This window comes from Amblyraja radiata, chromosome 7 (genome assembly GCF_010909765.2).
Source record: "Amblyraja radiata isolate CabotCenter1 chromosome 7, sAmbRad1.1.pri, whole genome shotgun sequence".
Classification (NCBI taxonomy): Eukaryota; Metazoa; Chordata; class Chondrichthyes; order Rajiformes; family Rajidae; genus Amblyraja; species Amblyraja radiata.
This window is the reverse complement of record NC_045962.1, coordinates 46,508,357-46,524,659: the sequence shown is the minus strand read 5'-3', so window position 1 is coordinate 46,524,659 and position 16,303 is coordinate 46,508,357. Positions and strand designations below refer to the sequence as shown.

Genomic DNA, 16,303 nt, shown 5'->3' with positions numbered 1-16,303 from the left:
AAATGTGTTAAGGAGTGCGCTACGAGAGGGATTGAACTCCTTCAAATTATCTACATTTTTTAAGACTGGGTTATTTACTTATTGTTATAAGATGTGCACTAAAATAATTAACTGTCTACATTTTAACCCTGTGTGTTAGGTGAGTTCAATATTCCTGCGGGTCTTATCTTCTCTATGCCAGTTCGATTTTGTGGTGGAAAATGGGTGATCCAAACCGACATTGAGATCAGCAAGAAAACCCAAAGAAAGTTGCAATACATTGTTCAAGAACTGAAAATGGTGAGTTATTGAGATCAACAGAAAATTCATTTGAATCTGCCTAAAAGGGCATGGCTGATTTGCACAGTTGATTAAGGGGGGTTTTGGTATAACAAAGGGTTTAAAGAAAATTTTCAAGGTGCCTCCATCCTAATGGGCCTGTCCCACTAAGACGACTGCAGGAGACATTGCAGTCGCCACATGGTCGACACATGTTCGCGGGTATTTGCCGGGGAGTCGCCTTCATGGTCGTGAGGAGTTCCCGCATTCTGGGAACTAGTCGCGGTCATTATGGTCGCTGTAAATTTCTCAACATGTTGCCGCCATGGAGAATAGCAAGAATTTTCGTGCCGTAGCTGTGTCGCCAGGAGGTCCTTGTCGGTTGCCAGGAGGTCGAAGGTTCTCCAAGGTTCTCGTAGGTTGTAGCCGCTGCTGACCGGTGAATTTCTTTGGCTCATTCGCGGAAAAAAATGTAAGCAGTAGTTTTCAGAACCAAGGATAACAGACCGGTAATGTTTAATGTCTGCCGAGCTTCACAGCCGTGTATCTCTGGCTTCTTAAAAGTTGTCTCTCCCCTCTCCCCCCTCTTTTAAAGGACTTATCGTGCACTGTGCTTTAGCCGTCTTAATTACAGCGCCAACCTTCCTGTTCATCACAGTATCACTTTGGCTTTGCACGGTGTGAATTTCACTCAGCGCTCCCCCCGCTTGCCTTGTCCCTACCTGCATAACGGGCTGGTGAAGGAAACAATGTGTGTTTGTGTGTGTGTTCCACTCTGACAGTCGCCGTTCCAGTTGCCAGTTTTTCAGGCGACTGCCGGCAACTTGATAGTCGCCAGCTGAGGCCTGAAAAATCACCTAATTGAGATAGGCCTATTAGTTATACGATCAAACTAAAGTCACTTTCCCAGAACATACAGTGCTGGAGAAAATCAGTGGGTTTGGCAGCATCTCTAGAAGTGATAGATGATGTTTCGAGGCAGGACCCTTCTTCAGATCTTTTTTGAATGTGTTCTATGCACAATTTCAGCATCTGCAGTTCCTTATTATTCTAAAGTCATTTTCTACTTGGTATTGTTAGGAGATAGTCTCAAGTTTAACATTTTCGATGTAGATAACATCTCTCCTGAAGTTAAATATTAAGAAATGCAAATTAAGCAAAGAAATGGAGGAACTGAATTATACTGTAGTTTCATATTGGTGAAATTTATCTTCAAGGGCATCCTAGTATCAGTGGTATCTATTTCTCATCTCTGTTGAAGTCTGTTATCTAGGATGGATCCAACACCCTCTATAATGAACTTTATAGAAATTAAGGGAATTAGAGAATATGGGGTGAGTGCTGAAAAGTGGTGCTGAGGTAAAAGATCAGCTGGAATCTTATTAAAAAAACAATGCAGGCATGTGGGTTGAATGACTTGCTGTTGCTTCTATTTATTTTATTTTTATGTTCATACGTTTTCACTTTCTGGATTGGCAACATCCTGAAAACAGGCAAGGCTAAACAACAATGTAATTAAAAAAACTGCAGATGATGGTTTAAATCATGACCACTGGATGACCACCGGGTGGCTCCGCGTTGGCAGCGTCACCAACAGTCTGTCTGTCCTTTCATCTTTAATTTGCTATTTTTAGTGTGTTTTAAAAGTTTGTGTTAATGTTCTCTGGTTTGTTTTATGTGGGGGGAGGGTAAAACCTTTTTTCAATCTCTTACCTTGCCAGAGATGCGATTGTTTTCCGGGTCGCTCTGCGGCTTAACATCATGGAGCTGGAGGCCTTGCTCGGGACAGACTTTGAGCCCCTTAGTGGGACGTGGACTTACCATCGGAGCCGATACCTTGCCTGGGATCGATGGTCCAACCGCGGTCTGCGGACTTTAACATCAAGGGCTCGCAGCCTCGGGAGAAACCTTGTCGGGAGCTCCAAAAACGCACGAAGTTCGACAAACCCCAACCTGGGGTCCGATCGCTCAGCGCGGGGAACTGACATCCCCCTGAAGCAGGAGCTTGATCGCCCCGACACTGAGGGCCCGCCGCCGCCTACGGGAGTCAAGATTGTTCCGTCAACAGAAGGCTCGAAGCTCCCGACCACGGGAGAACAAAGAAGGGAAGAGATTGAACATTTTTTCGCCTTCCATCACAGTGAGGAATGTGGAGGAGTCACTGTGGTGGATGTTTATGTTAAAATGTATTTTGTGTGTTCTGTTGCTTTTTATTAGTATGACCCTATGGCAAAACAAATTCCTCATATGTTGCAAAACATACTTGGTTAATAAAGTAAGTATGAGTATGAGTATGAAATCAAAGGTAAACACAAACTGTTGGAGTAAGTAACTCAGCAGATCAGGCAGAATCTCTGGAGAAAATAGATAGGTGACATTTTGGGTTGGGACTCTTCTTCAGACTGATTGGAGTAGGGAGAGTGGGGGAAAACTGCAAGCAAAGAAGAAACAACACAAATCGGGCCGGCAACAGATTACTTCAGGCAACAAGGTTCCCTAATAGGCTGACTGTTGGTTAGAGGCAAGTGTGAGCTCAAGAGGGATATATAATTACGAACTGTAGAAGGGAAAGGGGAGGGAAAATAGTAAGATTAAACGAGAACTTACCAGTTTGAAGTTTGATCTTGATTTTATGAGGAGTTACGATGAGCGATTACGTGAAGAAGAAGAAGGCCGTCCAGGCACATGCGCTTCAATCTTCGAAGCAGCGGTGTGAAATCACAGACAACAGTAATTGAACTAACATAGTAAGATTTAGAGATGACTAGAACTACCAGATGACCTTGATAATATGAGGGAGGGAGCGGTGGGCACGTAATCGCTCATCGTAACTCCTCATAAAATCAAGATCAAACTTCAAACTGGTAAGTTCTCGTTTAATCTTACTATTTTACTTCGGAGTCACGTGAGTGACAACGTGAAGATTTCAAAGCTATGCTCTGTGATTTCATGCCGTGGGAAACCGAGTCCACACAATCATGACTGCCTCAGTTTACCACAGATAAAGGTAAACATTAATAATGCAATCAGACATGACATAGATTTAAAACATGCTGATGCTAATAAATGAACAAATTATAATAATAGTAACCCCTCTCATCCGGGGGGGGGGACTATAAAATAGAACCTAAAAAAGCATTGGCAAATACCCCTGGTCTGGCAATGGGTTAAAATAAAATATTGGAAAACTCGTTCGTTAGACCATCCTGCAGTCAGCAGGATGTGATCCAGAGGACCGTACATAACCCTTGCTGCTGTAGTAGTAACAGCCCTGATGGAGTGAGATTAGAAATTAGTATCTACTCCTGTATAAGCTAGAACCCCGTTATAACCACCTGGAAGTGGTCTGAACTGATACCTTCTTAAGAGGTTTTTAGTAACTAACTACATAGTTGTATGAAAGCCCCTAAGGCTCGAGGTGATCTTGACGTGATGTTGTAAACGTGTGACCACACTAAACCGAAGGTGTATGGGGTATGCCATGAGAACTAGTTTGAGACCTGCTCTGCTTAACTGATCGTAAACATGAAATATTATATTATTAGCAGGTATAACCATCCTGTCCAGTCGCAATTTATGCAATGACTGGACCCGTTGCGCTGGGAACAGCGCCAAGGGAATACTACCTTGTGAGAGCCGAACCAAAGATAGGGATACAGCTGGAGCCCCTTGAAGAAGTAGTGTTAACACAATGTCAATATCCCATACTTCCGTGTACTTGGGTCTGGGAGAACTTCTGTAAAGATATCCTAATAAACTGGAATCAGAGGGTGAGACCCTACAGAGCTGGGTCCCGCTCACGGCAGGAAATATGATGAGAAAGCACGTTGGGCACAGTTAATGAGACTATAACTTTATTTATTGTCAAGTGCCCATTGAAAATGAACTCTATGACGTTAGTGTCCGTGCCGTATAATATGTAACATAGCGTTTGAACAAAAACGCTTCCCATCTCCTGAAGAGGAAATGTACTGCTTTATTGGTGCTATCCCTGCATTCTGCTGTGAGCACATACATGGATTGGTCTGACACCCCGAGCCGCAGGGGCTGTCTTCTCAGATTCTGCAAGGCAATGAATTGATAATCATGCAGAGGCTGGTTCCCCGAGTCCCAGGCTGAAACCAGCAAGTTTTATGTTTTAGAAACCCATATAAGGTTCTACTATAATTCCCAACATTTGCGGGAAACCATGGCTACATAGGCCAGTCAGACAGTACAACAACCCCTGAAATGGGATCTTACTGTATTTATTGCAAGACCCGACTGATGAGGCAAAATGGAGCAACAACATGAGAGAACATTCCTCCCCCGTGTAGCGAGAATGTATCTCTCGCCACTGTCTTGCCACATGTCTTACAACCTGTGAATGAGCCTGGATGCAAACATATCGATATTCGGTGTTCCATTGAGCCATAATCTCATAAAATAGTTAGTGATCCAACATCCATTCTGTGTTGTCATTAATTTACGTGATGATACACCAGCGCAAAATAAGGTTGGGTAAATTATGACAGGATACTTTGGCTTGATTGCACCCATGTGACCAGCATATGCCACCACCACAGTGTATCAACCTGGAACTGAGCATGCATATCCGCACAATAACCCTTTAACCCATAGTATGCACCTAGTGTCTATAGGTAATTGATACCAATAACTGAAGAATTGGTAATTCATGCAAATCCCATTCGTCTCCGTAACTGGAGATGGCATTCATAATTTCTCATCTAGAGCACGAGCATCAGTTTGTAATAACTGAAGATTTATTGACCAAAACTACTGGAGCAATGCTGAATATTGTTTGTCCACCATTGTGACTTTGGTGGCTTCAGCTGGTAAAAGCATAGATCCGTTACCAAATTACACAGCCGAAACACAGCTGCTATATATTGCCAATTACACTTGATGAATAGAACACTGCTTGATAACAAGGTTGTTACAGGCTTCTATTGATTCCAAACTCTTGCCCTAGGGCGGAGTCACAGATAATAAATAGTTAACGGTAATACCGAATAACCAATAACTGCAGTTGATATCAACTTAAATTTAACTGGAGGAACCTCAATTTCTCAAATATAGTTGCGGCTGAAACAGTTGATTTTAGCAAAACACAGAGTTTAGAATATCATCCAGATAAGCCATAACAAGTGATTTTTGAGCTCTGAGCAGTCCTAGCACCGGTTTAGTAATTTGGTAGATGGCCTGGGAGCTGAAATAGCCCATTTGCAACGCATAACTGGTATCATTGCCCCATCCAGAAAATAAATCCAAATGTCTCCTGGGATCCCTGTGAATGGGACCTGAATAATATTCAACTTTGAAATCGATGCATGCCATAAAGATCCTAAGGAAATCAGTTTGTTAGACAGTAACGAAGTTCCATATACTGAAGAATCTATGTTGCACATGGTAGTTAAATCAATTTTAAACTGGCATCCTCCATTATTCATAATGAACAGGCCACGCCTGCCATAAATTCGTGCCTGCCTTGAGTTAACAACTCTGGCCAGCTTCCCGAGCCCGTCTCGAAAGGTGATCCTGGCCATAATACTGAGCCTGCCTCAAAGACAACTCTGGCCATAATACTGGGGCTGCCTAGAAAGGCTACTCCGGCCATGATTCTGAGCCTGCCTCGAAAGACAACTCTGGCCAATTTCCGAGCTTGTCTCGGAAGGCAATCCTGGCCGTAATACTGAACCTGCCTCGAAAGACAACTCTGGCCATATTTCCGAGTTTGTTCCGGAAGCAATCATGGGCAAAATACTGAGCCTGCCTCGAAAGACAACTCTGGCCCCAATTCCAAGCCAAGCTTGGTACCCTAGCATACTGTGCAATAATAACCCAGTCACATGTTATCCTTTCCATTTGTACAAAAAATGTTGTAAATATTACCAACTTGTAATAAGCGTTCGGCACGGACTTGAAGGGCCGAGATGGCCTGTTTTCCGTTCTGTAATTGTTATATGGTTATATGGTAAATGGTCCACTACCCCATGTTTCGGAAGAACCAGACCCACCTACCTTCATGGTTACCTTTGGTCTGTGGTAAGCCCAAACGGCCCTGATGTGGGTTCTATTCCCTTCCTTGATTGGAGAGGAGTAATGGTTGTGTATGTGGATTCCATATTTTCTGAGACCAGCTTGGACCTTGGCCTAAAAAGCCTTTGCCCAGCTATCAAGCTGCCACCTGTTTCAGTGAACTGCTACTGCCGATGAGGCGTGGGGTGTGTTGTTGCCGATACGATGAATCTTTGTTCGTCGTTGGTACCTTGATCAGTCCTCCACCTTACTTCCTCATCCAGGTATATCTGTTGGATAAGTCTTACCTGAAGAGATTCGGTGGCTGGTTTCATTTCCTCCAATGTCACCCCTGATAGCGCTGTTCACTGCCGGCATTTGTAGCGTGTGGGGAAACTCTCCTGTGGGAGATATATCATGGCTACCCTCCAAGCAGGTGCCTATGTGCTACCGGCACCAGTCTGAAGCCGCTGGCTCCATTGCCAGCGACTCAAAAGGCAAATTTTGACCGCGGCCCGCTACGCGCACTTCCGCGTTCTCCGTAGCGGGTTCCCGCGGTCCGTTTCCGGGATTCCCCGAGGTCATGACCGGGACTCTCTCTGGTCAGTGACTGGGGTTGCCCGCGGTCCATAACAGTTCCACCGCGGGCCGCCCGGACTTCACCCCGAATTTCCACAGGAAAACTCTGAAACAGAGAATCCTGCAAAACATAACCTGAAGATAAGTTTAAAAACTTACCTTGAGGTTTAAACTTACCGCTGGCAGGAGCAGCGCCCTGCCAGTCTGACGTAGCGCAATGCGGTAGACATAATGACGCGCATGCGCCTGGACGGCCTTCTTCTTCACGTAGTCACTCACGTGACTCCGAAGTAAAATTGGAGAATTCAGTGTTCAATCTGCTGAGATGTAAGCTACCCAAGTGAAGTATGAGTACTTCATCCATTTCACCACCTACTTCCATCCGGCACTCATATACACCTGGACCATTTCCGAAATTTCCCTACCATTTCTAGACCTCACTATCTACATCGCAGGTGATAGACTACTGACCAACATCTACTATAAACCCACTGACTCCCATGGCTATCTGGACTACACTTCTTCCCACTCTGCTTCCCTGTAAGGACTCCACCCCCTACTCCCAATTCCTCCGTCTACGCCGCATCTGCACCCAGGATGAAGTGTTCCAAACCAGGGCATCGAAGATGTCCTCATTCTTCAGGGAACGGGGGTTTCCCTCTTCTACTATAGATGAGGCTCTCACCAGGGTCTCTTCTATACCCTGTAACTCTGCTCTGACTCCCCATCCCCCCACTTGTAACAAGGTCAGAGTCCCCCTTGTCCTCACCTTCCACCCTACCAGCCGTCACATACAACAAATAATTCTCCGCCATTTTCGCCACCTCCAACGGGATCCCACCACTGGCCACATCTTCCCATCTCCTCCCCTGTCTGCTCTCCACAGAGACCGCTCCCTCCGTAACTCCCTGGTCAATTCGTCCCTTCACACCCAAACCACCCCCTCCCCTGGCGCTTTCCCTTGTAACCGCAGGAAATGCTACACTAGTCGCATTACCTCCCCTCTTGACTCCATTCAAGGACTCAAGCAGTCTTTCCAGGTGCGGCAGAGGTTCATCTGCACCTCCTCCAACCTCATCTATTGCATCCGCTGCTTTAGGTGTCAGCTGCTCTATATCGGTGAGACCAAGCGTAGGCTTGGCGATCGCTTCGCCCAACACCTTTGCTCGGTTCGCAATAACCAACCTGATCTGCCAGTGGCTCAGCACTTCAACTCCCCCTCCCATTCCGAATCCGACCTTTCTGTTCTGGGCCTCCTCCATGGCCAGAGTGAGGCCCACCATAAATTGGAGGGGTAGCACCTCATATTTCGCTTGGGCAGTTTATACCCTAGCGGTATGAACATTGACTTCTCCAATTTCAGGTAGTCCCTGCATTCTCCTCCCCTTCCCAGCTCTTCCTCAGCCCACTGTCTCCGCCTCTTCATTTCTTCTTCCTGCCCCCCATCCTCACATCAGTCTGAAGAAGGGTCTGGACCCGAAATGTCGCTTATTTCCTTCGCCCCATAGATGCTGCCTCACCCGCTGAGTTTCTCCAGCATTTTTGTCTACCAGTGAAATATGAGGTGCTGTTCCTCCAATGTATGTGTGGCCTCACACTCTGGCAATGGAGGAGGCTCAGGACAGAAAGTTCAGTATGGGAATGGGAAGGGATGTTAAAGTGGTCAGTAACCAGGATATCCAGCAGGCCTTGGCGGACCAAGTGTTCAGCGAAATGGTCACTTAGTCTACACTTCATCTCATCGATGTACAGAGGCACAATGGATGCAGTAGGTGAGTTAGAGGAGGTGCATGTGTACCTGGAAGGACTGCTGCGTCCCTGGATGTAGGGGAGGAAGATATAAGAGCAGGTGTTACATCTCCTGCAGTTGTAGGGGAAGGAACCTGGAGAGGGGGTGGTTTGAGTGGGAAGGGATGAGTGAACCAATGAATTGCAGAGGGAATGGTCTATGTGGAAGGCAGAAAGGGGTGGAGATGAGAAGATGTGAATAATGCTGGGATCACATTGGAGGTTTCAGTAATATCTGAGGATAACATGTTGAACGCGGAGACTGATGGGGTGAAAGGTGAGGACCAGGGGAACTCCTTTCTTGTTGCGTCTGGGGAATGGGAGCGAGAGCAGAACCAAGGGACACAGAGGAGACGTGTACAACAGTTAGACATTTAAGCAAGAGGAGGATAGGGAGGAGAAAAATTCTCCTCAATAAGTTTGAAAAAAACCTCGAACCGAAGACCCACCATCACATACATCGCTACACCTTTCAAGGAATAACTAGTGAGAAACGTGTGGATAATTACCTCACAAAACTGAACAATGTTGCATCAAAATATAAGTTCAGAGATATGGGAGAGGTGAATGATGATGCATAACCAATTCATTTGGGCATCCACAAAGACGTCTGGAAGTCTCTCAGCGGAAGGGCTGAGTTGACCTTCCGAGATGCCATTGGCATAGCACAAGGGCATGAAGTTACAAATAGGCAAATACCTCTAATGTCTCTGACAGGCAGGAAAGTGGATGCAGTGAAGGCCCTTACATAACATGAACCCAGATATCCAAAGTCTGAGAAAATGTCTCAAACACCATCCAAAGCTAAACAGTACACATGCAGGAATTGCAACAGATTGCATGATTTCTGTGATAAAACCAACGGCCCAGCCTCGGGAACAATGTATTGGAAGTGCAGAAAGCAGAACCACTGCAAATCAAGAGAAAATGGAAAAAAGTGCACTCACAAGAACAACATGATGAGGAACGCCTTAAACTCAATGTTGGGGTCATTCAAATTCATAACTTGGATGATGAATCTCATCGTGAAGAGATCTTCACAAATTCTGATGAACAACGTGAAGATCAAATTAAAGTGCAAGGTTGACACCGGTGCACAGAATAACATATTGCCTCTCCACATCTTCAGACAGATGTATCCTGACAAAATGAATGAGGGAAGGATGCCAAGCCCAGATTGTTTACAGCTGCTAATGGAGGCATAAAAATAAGGCAACTAGGAACTATCACGATGACTTGCACACATAACAAGAAGCAAGCTAACTGTACCTTCTTCATGACTAATGCTGGCGGCCCAGCAATCCTGGGATTGCGTGCCCACCAGGGCTTAAACTTCATATTCCATCACTGCGAGATCACTGACATATCACATCTACTCACTGAACTGAGTAGAGTTACCAGGAATCAATATTGGAATATCAAGATCGGCAAAGAGTTATCTACGCTCACTACTACAGTCAAGATGGCGGATGTGCAGGAGTGGGCGCCGTCTGTGTATGGCAGCCTGCCCGCAGTCCCTCTCTTCACCTTTTTTTTATTTTAAGTCCTGTCCAAAATGTTAGTGGATGTCTTTTATGTGGTGGGTGGGGGTGGGGAAGGGGGAAACTTTAATTCTTAGTCATTACCTGGTCGGAGAGGCAGCACCCCTCCGAGCTGCTTCTTCGCCCCGTCCTCGCGGCCTACCATCGAGATTAGAGCGGCGTTTCCTGTCGGGACTGGCCGGGACTACAGCTTCGGCGGCGGCACAGCGCACGGACAACATCACGGAGCGGAGCCACGGAGCGGGCGATGCCTTACCGGGTCGCCATGCGGTAAGCTCCGGAGCGCTGTGGCCGACGATTCCCAACATCGCGGGGCTGTGGCTGCGAGCGTCCGGCCGCGGGCGCCGCTGGATTTGGAGCGCCGCGGAGCCTGGGATCGAGTTCGCCGGGGTCGGAGCTCCAAACGGCGCGGCCTGAGGTCTACGAGTGCCCCGGTCTCCGGGGAGGAGGCAGCCGCTCCAGACTTTCCCAGCCGCTTGAGGAATTGTTTCACCCGACGCTGGAGTTCCATCTTCACGGCAAGAGGGCCCTGAAAATTATCGGACTGGCTGCAAGGCCACAAATGGGCCCCGACCTCGGGTGTTTCAGAGGAAGAGGACTTGACTTTCTGGTGCCTTTCCCCACAGTGGAAATTTTTGATTCTGCTGTGGGGGGACGTTTGTGTTGAACTCTATAATGTGTTGTGTCCATTTTCTTTATTTTTTTTACCTTTTTCTATGGTTTGTATGGAAACTTATTATTTAATTTATGTAAAGCACTTTGGTGTCAATGCGAGTTGACTTAAAACATGCTATATAAATCTTACTTACTTACTTACTTACTTACTTACTTACTTACTTACTTACTTACTTACTTACTTACTTACTTACTTACTTACTTACTTACTTACTTACTTACTTACTTACTTACTTACTTACTTACTTACTTACTTACTACTTACTTACTTACTTACTTACTTACTTACTTACTGCTTTCTTGCTTGCTTTCTGCTTGCTTGCTTGCTTGCTTGCTTGCTTGCTTGCATTGCTGCTTTACTCACTCATTCACTCCTCACTTACTCACTTACTTACTCACTTACTACTCACTTACTTTTCCTTCACTGGCATTAGTTTGTTATCCTGGAACACTCTCCCTAAGAGAATTGCGGATATACCTACACCTCAAGGACTGCGGCAGTTCAAGAAAGCAGTTCACCACCATCTTCTCAACTAAATGTTGGTTCAGCCTGCAAAGCTCACATCGCCTAAATTATGTGTAAAAACCCCTTATTTTTAAGTACTGATCCTTATTTCTACATTCACACGAGAAAACATCTCATCAAATTTCATATTTCTAAAATGTGAGTGCTGCAGTGGAGAGGTGATCGATCTAGACTAATACCCCTGAATGTTTTGTTTTAAATCTTTCCACCACAAGTAGGAGATTTTTTTTTGGCAAATTGTAACCTAGCACCAGATAAACATCAGGAAGATGAATGACCACTGAAAGCGGCTGCAAGAACAGGGTGAAAGGGATGAGAATAGTAAGATTAAACGAGAACTTACCAGTTTGAAGTTTGATCTTTATTTTATGAGGAGTTACGTTGAGGAACTACGTGAAGAAGACCCGTCCAGGCACACGTGTGTCAATCTTCAAAGCAGCGGTGTGAAATCACAGATGATAGATACCGAAGGATAATAGTAAGCTACGTGATACCAACTTAACTTACCTTTGATCTTTATTAGGGTGGGAGCGGAGGGCACGTAGCCCCTCAACGTAACTCCTCATAAAATAAAGATCAAACTTCAAACTGGTAAGTTCTCGTTTAATCTTACTATTTTACTTCGGAGTCACGTGAGTGACTACGTGAAGGTTTTAAAGCTTCTGTGATTTCAGGCCGTAGATTTATCTCTGGCGTTTCACTGCATTTGATTGACTCTATATGAGTGAAAGACAGTCAATAACATGCAACCATAACATTTATGTAATCAGTTAATGGTTTTTATTTATCATAAACATTTTGTGTCCCCTTTTTAATCACTGGGGAACATTTAATACTGAATCCAAAACAGTACCACCAAATACACCAGGGTCTGCAATCTCTTTGTGGTAATACTTGTAAAACATCCTTTCATTTGCCCATCCTGCGGCCGCGAGGATATGGTCTATTGGAACGTCCAAATCCTTGGCCGCCGATGTTGCCGCCGCCCTGGTGGAATGAGATTTAAATTTGTCAGTATCAATTCCTGCATCCAATAGCACCTGCTTCAGCCATCTGGAAATTGTTTGCGTTGACACTTTCTTGTGTGTTTTTTTGTGGCTGATAAATAATGCGGATTCTACACCTCTTAGATCCTTGGTGGCCTCAATGTAGTATTTTAAATGTGTCACTACACTGGAGGATATGCTGTAAAGACGAATTTACACCCCGTGACTCCTGGTCTGCTCTGTTTTAGTAAGTCATAGACATAGAATGTAATTTCCTCTGTGGTCATTCCCATTCTGTCTATCCGTAGTTTGTGTAATGTCTGTACTCTGTGCTGAAACTAATGCCATTAACATGACTACCTTCATGGTAATTTTGTCCAAAGACAAATTTGAGATGGGACTCCAATCCCGAAGTAACATGAGCACATCCCTCACATTCCAGATTTCCGTATATCTAGGTCTGGGAGGTTTAGCATTGAAGATACCCTTCAAGTATCTACAGACCAAGGGGTGTGATCCTAGAACCTGGTGTTCCGATGCTCTCCATAGAGAGAGCACTCCTAGCAGTGTTAATCACACTATAACTTAAATTTACATCAAAATGTAATGTTGACAGAAATTCTAACACATCTGAAGTGTCTGCATTTTGGTATGAACTGTTTTGTCGAGCAAAATTCCTCCCATTTCTTAATGTAAGAAATGTACTGCTTCTGGGTACTATCCCTCCAGGCTCCTGCAATTACATCCATAGTGCGATTTTGATAGTCCTCTTCTGAGATATGGCCTTTTTAGAATCTGCAAATCAACAAATCAAGACGATCATGTAAAGGATGAAAATCACCAGTTACAGGGTGCACGAGTAGGCTCTCTTGTCTTGAGATATGCATTAGAGGTTCTGTCACCATTTTTAACACTAGTGGATACCATGGTTGTGTAGGCCAATCTGGGACAACCAATAATCCTGAAGCATTATCTTGTTTGATCTTTTGTTGACACCTACTAATGACAAAAGGGAGGAAATGCATATAAAAATGTTCCACGAGAATGCATCCACCGCTGTTGCACCTGGATCTGGTTCCCATGAAACATACTGAGGTAATTGATGGTTCAGTCTGGATGCAAACAAGTCAATTTCTGGCTTTCCAAAATTTTGAACAATGTTGTTGAAAATGTCACGATTTAACATCCATTCTGTATTGTCATTGAATTTCCGTGACCTACTGTCTGCAATTATATTAAATTTACCTGGTAGGTAAATAGCTGAAAGCCAAATGTTTCTAGTAATGCACCAGTGCCAGATAATATTTGCCAATCTGTCACAAGCTTCTGACTTGATTCCACCCATATGAATGACATATGCTACTGCTGTAGTATTGTCAATCTGAACCTGCACATGCAGATTTTGCACCTTAGCGCAAAGAGCTTTGAGCCAATGAAATGTACTTAGCAATTCTAGATAGTTAATGCCATGTGCCTCGAGCAAAGGTTCTTCTTCCGCATTCCATCTACCTCCACAGCTTGAAATGGTATCAGCAGCTCCCAAACCTAGTGCACTTGCATCGGTCTGCAGAATGATAGCTGGTGACTCAACCAGAATTTTTCTGTAAAAACAAGAAACATTCTTAATCCACCATTGTATATCATCAATTGCTGTTTTTTGTAGTTGCATGGGCCTATCAAAGTGTCCCGAATGTCTTTTTAATGCTTGGACCTTTGCTCGCTGCAGCTGCTGGTAATGCAGTGGACCAAGCAATTAGTTTGTCAAGTAGGCTTGCCACTTGCCTAATTGATGGTTGATGATCTGAAATTAGTTTGTTACAACCCTCAATTAGCTTCAGCTTTTTGTCCTTGGGTAACGTCACTTACATGTGCTCTGAATTAATAGTGATACCCAAGTAGTCAATTGTTTTGTTTGGTGACAGTCTAGATTTATCTGGATGTATAAGAAATCCCAGATTTTGAAATGTTAGTTTGACTTCTAGCACTGATGCTTTTGTTGTAGCTTCAGTGTCTCCCACAATTAAAATGTCATCCAAATAAGCCATTACCAAATGGCCTTGGGCTAAACAATGCTAAAATTGGTTTTAGCAATTTTGTAAACAATCTTGGAGCTGAGGTTAACGATTAGGCAATGCTTTGAATTGCCACAATTGATTAGTCCAGTTAAATTTCAAATATCTGCGGTCATTCACATGCACAGCCACCGATTAATATGCATCTTGGAGATCTATGCTTGCCATAAAGCATTCTATTGAAATTAAATGCAAAGCATAAACATGGTGAAACATGGTTGCAGGAGGGCTGTGATTGGAAACTAAATATTCCAGGATTTCGTTGCTTCAGGTGTGATAGAATTGGAGGGGCAAGAGGTGGAGGTGTTGCATTGCTTATCAGGGAAGATATTACAGCAGTGCTTTGGCAGGATAGATTAGAGGGCTCGTCTAGGGAGGCTATTTGGGTGGAACTGAGAAATGGGAAAGGGGTAGCAACACTTATAGGGGTGTATTATAGACCGCCAAATGGGGAGCGAGAATTGGAAGAGCAAATATGTAAGGAGATTGCAGATGTTAGTAGTAAGCACAAGGTAGTGATTGTGGGAGATTTCAATTTTCCACACATAGACTGGGAAACACATTCTGTAAATGGGCTGGATGGGTTGGAGTTTGTAAAATGTGTGCAGGATAGTTTTTTGCAGCAATACATAGAAGTACCTACTAGAGAAGGGGCGGTGCTGGACCTCCTGTTAGGAAATGAGACGGGTCAGGTGGCAGAGGTATGCGTTGGGGAACAGTTCGGGACCAGTGATCACAATACCATTAGTTTCAATATAATTATGGAGAGGGTCAGAACTGGACCTAGGGTTGAGATTTTTGATTGGAGAAAGGCTAACTTTGAGGAGATGCGAAAGGATTTAAAAGGAGTAAATTGGGACATTTTGTTTTATGGGAAAGATGTGGAAGAGAAATGGAGGACATTTAAAGGTGAAATTTTAAGAGTACAGAATCTTTATGTCCCTGTTCGGTTGAAATGAAATAGTAAAAATTGGAAAGAGCCATGGTTTTCAAGGGAAATTGGACACGGTTCGGAGAAAGAGAGAGATCTACAATAATTATAGGCAGCATGGAGTAAATGAGGTGCTTGAGGAGTATAAAGAATGTAAAAAGAATCTTAAGAAAGAAATTAGAAAAGCTAAAAGAAGATATGAGGTTGCTTTGGCAAGTAAGGTGAAAGTAAATCCAAAGGGTTTCTACAGCTATATTAATAGCAAAAGGATAACGAGGGATAAAATTGGTCCATTAGAGAGTCAGAGTGGACAGCTATCTGCAGAGCCAAAAGAGATGGGGGAGATATTGAACAATTTATTTTCTTCGGTATTCACCAAGGAGAAGGATATTGAATTATGTGAGGTAAGGGAAACAAGTAGAGTAGCTATGGAAACTATGAGATTCAAAGAAGAGGAAGTACTGACACTTTTGAGAAATATAAAAGTGGATAAGTCTCCAGGTCCGGACAGGATATTCCCTAGGACATTGAGGGAAGTTAGTGTAGAAATAGCAAGGGCTATGACAGAAATATTTCAAATGTCATTAGAAACGGGAATAGTGCCGGAGGATTGGCGTATTGCGCATGTTGTTCCATTGTTTAAAAAGGGGTCTAAGAGTAAACCTAGCAATTATAGACCTGTTAGTTTGACGTCAGTGGTGGGCAAATTAATGGAAAGGATACTTAGAGATAATATATATAAGCATCTGGATAAACAGGGTCTGATTAGGAACAGTCAACATGGATTTGTGCCTGGAAGGTCATGTTTGACTAATCTTCTTGAATTTTTTGAAGAGGTTACTCGGGAAATTGATGAGGGTAAAGCAGTGGATGTTGTATATATGGACTTCAGTAAGGCCTTTGACAAGGTTCCTCACGGAAGGTTGGTT

The 16,303-nt window shown here is 44.0% G+C and overlaps 1 protein-coding gene across 3 annotated transcripts in view; it reads left to right on the top strand.

Annotated features, from left to right (window-relative positions):
- mdh1b (malate dehydrogenase 1B) overlaps positions 1-16,303 on the top strand; it is a 75,012-nt gene that overhangs the window by 50,004 nt on the left and 8,705 nt on the right. For all 3 annotated transcript variants that reach the window (XM_033024373.1, XM_033024372.1, XM_033024375.1), the window contains one exon: positions 140-279. In XM_033024373.1, coding sequence (XP_032880264.1) covers positions 140-279 — 140 coding nt within the window. The remainder of the gene's footprint in view (positions 1-139; positions 280-16,303) is intronic.